General features: G+C 33.2%; 1 protein-coding gene across 1 annotated transcript; it reads right to left on the bottom strand.

Moving 5' to 3' along the window:
• Positions 1–3,855: 3,855 nt before the first annotated feature.
• Positions 3,856–6,566, bottom strand: LOC110033295 (UDP-D-apiose/UDP-D-xylose synthase 2-like). The gene is made up of 8 exons (XM_020737222.1): positions 6,078–6,566; positions 5,818–5,910; positions 5,556–5,663; positions 4,892–5,006; positions 4,558–4,793; positions 4,401–4,493; positions 4,183–4,318; positions 3,856–4,104 (listed from the first exon to the last, which is right to left on the bottom strand). The coding sequence occupies exons 1-8, from the start codon at positions 6,354–6,356 to the stop codon at positions 3,989–3,991; spliced, it is 1,176 nt and encodes a 391-aa protein (XP_020592881.1). The 5' UTR covers positions 6,357–6,566; the 3' UTR covers positions 3,856–3,988.
• Between the last annotated feature and the right edge of the window lie 549 nt (positions 6,567–7,115).

The raw sequence follows: 7,115 nt of genomic DNA, 5'->3' as shown, positions 1-7,115 counted from the left end.
AATAAATTTGATTTTGATTTGAAAAAAATGATTATGCATATGAAGTTCATATGAAGTTATATCAGGGTGAATATTGAAATGAGTAAAAGAATTTAGTTGAAACCTATAGTAATGAAGAAAAACTTAAAGTTAAAAATTTTTAGTGTGGAAATAATAAATATTGTGTCAATATCTTTACTAGGAAAAATTTTATTTTTGAAAAATATAGAAGGTTTAGACTTTTATTTACAATTAAATTTCCTTTATTAAAACTAATTTTCAAAATTGTTATTATATTTTTAAGTAAAGGATATATATCAAAACTTTGCTTTAGAAAATGAGGAGTAGAATTCAAAATCATTAAAGACATATCTAGATATAGTAATCCTCACCTGAAAAAGAAAAAAAGAAGAATAAAAAAAATAAAAAGAAGAAGTAAAAAAAAAGAAAAAGAAAGTTAAAATAAGGAGGAGAAGATTGAGTATTAGTGTCAAATCAAAAATTGGTTCCACATCTCATCTTTTTAAAGTATAAGACTTGAGAAACTCTTAAGTTTAAAGATATAGTATATTAAATATAACTACTCTTAATAAAAAATTTTGAAGTGGAGAAGATAGAAGACCTAAACTCTATATTTAGATAAATTACAAATATTTCTGAGCTAGATTGTAACTCATATTTTCAGACTTCTTTACATTAAAGATTTCTAAACTCTAAGTTGGCCTCATGTACTAAAGTTTTTTCTAAATTGGGCTACTATATTTCTAGATCAAAATTTTAGAATATCCTAAAGAAACTCATTTATATAATCTACTTTTGTTTGGTTTTGAAAGATTGGAGTGTCACTTGAGGACAAGTAATATTTTAAGTTTGGGAGATTTTGATACACTTAAAATATATAGCATTTATGTTAAAATATTTTGATACACTTAAAATATATAGCATTTATGTTCACATTTTTATACCTATTTTTAAGGATATCGTGCTTTAATAGAACGTAGTTGTGTGTTTTTATTTCAGGTACAATTAATTAGATGAAAAATGGTAAAAAGAGTGAAAAATGATCAAATTAGGAGCAAAAACGAAGAAGATATGCAAAAGAACTATGACACTTAAGCTCCTAGAACTGGCGCTTAAGCCCTAAAAACACCGAGAAGGCCGCGCCTAAGCGCCACATACCTCACGCTTAAGTGTCAGAGGTAGTTACTTGATGATTCAATGAATTTGGATGAATTTTTGTAGAGGTGTTAGAGGTGTTTGAAGGTAGAGGTGTTTGAAGCAACTCTCGGTGAAAATGTGAGAAATTGTTAATGGACACGAAAATACATTCAATTGGCTTTTGAAAGGAGCAACTCTTAGAAGATTTATTGAATGTGGACACATTTTGAAGTGACACCAAAGCACCGTTTGGAAAATTATAAAAGAAGACTTGGATTGGATTTAAGAAGACTCTCCTACATTTTCCCAAGTGCCCTAGAGAGACTCCTACGCCCCCATAGCCACGCGCCCCCATAGCCACGCCACCGACGCCTCTCTCATAGATTAATTAGGATATTTTATTGGAGAGAAGAATAGAGGAGTTGTAGTGTGTGAGTAGAAAATATTGTACGAGAAAGGAAGAGAAGAGATTCAAAGGAGCTTCATAAGTTTGGTGGAGAGGATTTTTTAATTAAGTGTGTTTATTTTTATTCTTTTTTTAATTAAATAATATAAATAAGTTCTAACAAACTAGTTCATTAAAATTTAAAAAAATGAGAAAAAATAGCATTGAGCTTCTATGTGTATTGATATAAAATTATAATTAAAAACTATTGAATATATAATTAAAAATATTTTATCTAATTAAATGTGTTTAAAAATTATATCACTTAGGTATAGAACATTTAACAAATTATATGTTAAACAAATTAAAAGCTTGTTCTTGAACAATGATGAGTTGGTATATGTTCAAAATTAGTTTGTTTAATCTTAGAGTTCCTAAAAACTTTTCAATTTTGTTAACTTAATAATTTGAATAAAAACATAATTGAGTATTAATCAAGCTGAGTTTGAGATATTCATCAAGTGTTTTGGTTTATTTATCGCCTTGCCTATTTATAATATTTGAAAATAACATTTTAATAATTTTGGTCAAAATCTCAAAATACTTCATTGATGGACCATGTTGATTTCCTTGATTATAATTATTATTTTCAACATCTATGCTTTTTAATAGTCCCACAATTAATTAAACTTCTGCTCATTAGATTCCATATGTAGAGCTCCTAACTTTAACAATAAGCACCCAAAACATAGACATCACTTGGATCTTTAATAATGTTCTGAAATTTCCAACAACACTTCAAATACTTGATTTAAGTTCATTGGATTTGAATCGGACATGGTATTCATTTTAAGAGATTTAATTTAACTATAAATTTAATTAAAAAAATGCGAGATGAACTTGAATTAAATTTTGAGAGTTTTACTCTAAAGATTGCATTAAAATATACGATTGGTTGGATATAATTGTTTTGACTTATCAACTAGTAGTGTCATTTGAGTTTAATTTATCAGGTTTGGGTGTAACCAAAGTTGAACAAACCTGGATTTAATTGATCCAAACCTAACTTATTTATTTTGTCAATCAAAAGATTTGATCTGAACTCAACCCAAACTGGCCTGACTTTAACCATATTCATCTAACTCATTTGTTATATGTATCATTTAATTTTTGAGTTAACACGATCTAATTAATCACAATTGACCCATTTAACTCAATTAGCTTAACTTGAATTGACTTAAGATAAATTGCAAAATAATTCAGTTAGTTTTTGAGTCGACTAGGTCAATTCGAACTTGACATCAATAATAATCATGCCTTTAATTTTAGCTCAAACATGACGATTGTAATCGGGTCAACCAAAATCCAAAATTTTTAGCCAAATTTAGATTATCTCCTTTTTTTAACACCCCTAGTATCAACTATTTAATTAGGCAATTATCTCGAGCTAAAAAAGTCAAATGTGATTAAACATGTGTGCTTGTGTTCAACTCATTTGCTCAAAATTTCTAGTTTTGCTCAATTTGGCTATTTAAATATGATTATAGCATGAGTTTTCTAACAAAACAAATATGAGACTATAAACAACTCTTTTTATAATCCTATTGTTAAAAATTTGATCTTCAATAGTAAGAGCTCAATATCAAAGTTGAATACAATAAGCAAATTTAAATATAATAATAGAGTTAAGATGATGAGCCTTTGGGGCAAATACATCAAATTTTGATTGCATTTTGAAATTATGTATGTATATATTCCTTCAACCCCAAAAATAACAAATCTCTTTTTATCAAGTTCATGAGCCTTTCTCTATTTGTGTGTGTTTGTGTGTGTATGTTGGAATGATCTTATTTTCTTTTACTAGTTATTTACTTATTTCTATTTATTCAAATTAGCTTTTATTCAACTTAATTTTTTAGTAGCCCGGCTCTTATTTTTCAAAAACAATTTCAATCATATATATTTTTTACATAATTGATTTAATATTTGTTTAAAATTTGGGGCACATTTACATGCATATACCACTCAATCCATATGTATTTACATCTCTAACACCTAAACTTTGCTTTTTTTTTTTACATTTATACTACCCAAAATCATACATATCACATAAAAAATAGCATCATTCTTCTCCAGCATAGGTAAGGTTGTATGAATGTAAAAATTGAAGTTTAGTGGTTAGATATGTAAATACATGAGACTTGTGTGGCAGGCAAATAAATCTTCCTTAAATTTTCTATCGTCTGTTTCTGAAATTTTTCGAAAAATTGAACCTTTATTATGTTCTGATGGATTCTTATATTGAGAAAGAAGCCTTTATCAACAAAAAAAAGTAATCAAATGAAAATTAATTGAAAGAAATTAATATATATGTTTGCACAGAAGACTTCAATAGGTGCACCAGTGCGATGTCTAACCAAAACATCCATTTAAACTTTGCCACAAAATCCTGGCATGTAAATCTTCCTAACTGGTTGCAGTAGGTTTCCTCATTACCTTCTTGATGGCTTCTGCGTACGTTTTGTGCTGGTAAGTCAACGTCGAATCCAGCAGGTCATGCAGAGATGTCTTCGGATTCCAACCTACAAAACAAAACAATCCCCTGAAAAATTGTCTTCGCCTATAAAGATTTATAGAAAATGTCGCATAAATGTAAATACCCAATTGTCTATTGATTATAGTCATGTCCGGAATCCTTCTGTCGCTGTCATCATATCCTTCCCCGTAAAACTCCTCCGAGGTGACATCAATGGTTGGAACCTCAAGCGGAGGCTCCCCAGATACCTTAGAGTACACCTGGAAGATGCAATTCTAGTTAAAATTGCAGGAAACAGCCTGATAAGTTTATTCGTAGAATACTATTGATTGAATCACGCACCTGTGTCATAATTTCTGCAAGTTGCTTGACTGTGACTTCATTGTTAGGATTCCCAACATTAAAGGTGTGGCCATTTGCTCGATCAGGATTTTCCTGTAATGAAGGATAATTAGCTTGAGACCAAGTAAAAGGGAGTAGGGTTGAAAAGGAAACATACAATCATCAAAAGAACAGCTTCAATAGCATCTTTGATGTACACGAATGTTCGTTGAGATTGCCCGCCATCAACAAGCTTCAAAGGCTCACGACGAAGAAGATTATTGCTGAAGCATGCCAAAACTCTGGGCACACCCTCACTGGGACCATCAACGCCAGGAATAAAGTCCATCCTTGGCCCAATCCAGTTGAAAGGTCTCACAATAGTAAACTCGAGACCATTCTCTGCACCCTCAGCTGCACCGAGTTCAAAATGGAAACAAAAACTTTCAAAACTGAAATACAGCGCATCCTCTTCATTCAGTTCATAGTCTGTTAAGAAAATACAGACGTACCATATATAAATCTTTCCAGGAGTTGCTTGGCACAAGCATACGACCACCTCTGTTTCTCAATGGGGCCATAAATGCAAGGTGAGACATCCTCTTTGAGGACATAAAACTCCGGCTCCTGTATCCACAGGGCATAACATGAATCAGCAATGTTAATCAGACAATTTAATAAGCTTTCAAGACTGAACGGGCAATGATATTGTTTGACACAAAAGTATTAACAGAATCTAGAGGCTATAAAGCAGCTGACATAGATGCATCAATTCCCCCATGTCAAAATCTTTAACATTCTCATTGGAATCCAGAATCTGGCTAAGTAGGCGCAGTTTCGGCCGAGAAACAAACTACAAGTAATTAATTATTAGAAATAAGTAAGAAGATGTGAAGGCATCCTAAAATCTATTGATTAATTATTATGGAGTTCCACCAAATATTACTTGAGACACTTAATGCTTAAATATAGAGTTTACAAATTAAATTGGGGAAGCAATCCCCATTCCATTTGAAATGTACACTAAACTTTGCTTTTTTTTGTACATTTATACCACTCAATCGATTCACTTGCATTATAAAATTTTCTCATGGCAACACAAAAAAGATGAAGAGTAATATCTTTTATGTGATATGGTTGAAGGATTAGGAATTTGTTAGAGAAGTATTACGGCACCTTACGAAGGGGGTCATCCCTGGGGAGGAAGCTACTGATCGTTTTTCCATACACTTCACAAGTAGAGAAGTGAATCAAACGCTTGCCGTTCTCGGAACAATATCGGACCTGAATCACCATAATCATCAATATCCATATGGTACTAACTTTTTTCAAATATAATTGCTAAACAGAGAAGACAGCGACACCAGCAAAAAAGATCGAGAAAAAGAAAATATCAACGCTTGGACAATATATGTTCATTGAAAACGTCAAAACTTACCACTGGAAGGGCGTCGATAAAATTGCTGTAAATGGTGTCAAGCGGACGCGTGTTATAATCAGCCGGAGTGCAAATGGCAGCAAGGTTGATCGTCTGCAGGCATTGACAAACAAAAAAAATCATAAAGATCAAGAAGCCCGGACAGACTAAAATGTAGGTATTTTTGATGTTGAGATAAATGAACAAGAACAACCAACATAAGATCTAGCACGTTAGAGATACGGAATGACTAAAATGCGATAAGCAGTTCTCGTACATACCAGATCGGACAATTTGATGAGGCATTCAAGCCTAGGGTCATTTTTGATGTTAAGGCGATGGAATTGTATACGGCCAGCCCAGAGATGGGGCTGGTACCCAGCCGGTTGTTCTAACAAGTGCTTTATCTTATCATTATAAACGTCAACTGCCAGAATCGTGTGCGGCGTCTCCGTCATTAGCTTCTCGCAGAGATGCGAACCGATGAAGCCCCCGGCACCGATCATGCAGATCTTTATGGGCTTGATCAAATTCCCGCCCAGATCCAATCTGGTCTCCATGGCAGTCTTCCCTCCTCAAGATTATTTTCCTCCTCTTGTTGGTGAAGAAATGCGAGCACTCACACTATGCCTCCCAGAATCCAGGAAAACAACCCTTCAAGCTGCGTCCGGACTCAAGATTTTCTCCTCCCCTGAAGGAGCAACAATAGCCGAGGAAGGAAGATGGCTAGCTTCGGAAGTTACCGGTGGTGAGGTTCAGGACGAAGGAAAGCCGAATGTGGGAGAGGGGAAGGTTAGACTATTGTCGGTCAGGATGTCCAGTTACTCATGTGTGATGTCCAATTAAAAGTCGTGGCTTGAAAATATGGACTCAATTAAAAGTTGTGGCTTGAAAATATGGAGTTTAACAGTAAAAATATAAAAAATGTTATATGTTGAATATGCGACCCGGCCCGAGTCCCGCCCAAATCTTCGAAAAACATCTTTTTTGTCATTTTCGGATCCCACTAATACGCATTTTTTTTTTCATTTACGTTCGTGTTCGTCATCAAAGGTTAGCGACCCGATGAAATTCTCTCGACCAGGAAATGTTGATGGAATCTCAAAATATTTGCGAGAACTATGCCAATGAAGCGAGCTTAGCTACGACCAGAAGTATTCGGCATGTGGGTTTAGCCGAGGCCGAAATTACTCTGCAGCTAGGTTTGATTGGTTTTACTGTGGTATTATTATTTGTGTGAATCTTTTTTTTGTTTTGATTTGTTATTGCAGTGTTGTGATGATTTTTACTAGTGTTGTTTTATAATTAATTTTGTTAAT

Source organism: Phalaenopsis equestris, unplaced genomic scaffold, assembly GCF_001263595.1.
Source record: "Phalaenopsis equestris unplaced genomic scaffold, ASM126359v1 Scaffold001125, whole genome shotgun sequence".
Lineage (NCBI taxonomy): Eukaryota > Viridiplantae > Streptophyta > Magnoliopsida > Asparagales > Orchidaceae > Phalaenopsis > Phalaenopsis equestris.
This window is presented reverse-complemented; position numbering and strand designations above follow the sequence as displayed.

What these genes read in the sequence shown, in the direction of transcription:
- LOC110033295 (XM_020737222.1), bottom strand. Translation starts at nt 6,356, where the DNA reads ATGGAGACCAGATTGGATCTGGGCGGGAATTTGATCAAGCCCATAAAG. An exon ending in GGGATGACCCCCTTCGTAAG is followed by an intron (nt 5,007 to 5,555) that starts GTGCCGTAATAC and finishes CTGTGGATACAG; the next exon opens with GAGCCGGAGTTTTATGTCCT. An exon ending in TATAATCAATAGACAATTGG is followed by an intron (nt 4,105 to 4,182) that starts GTATTTACATTT and finishes TTTGTTTTGTAG; the next exon opens with GTTGGAATCCGAAGACATCT.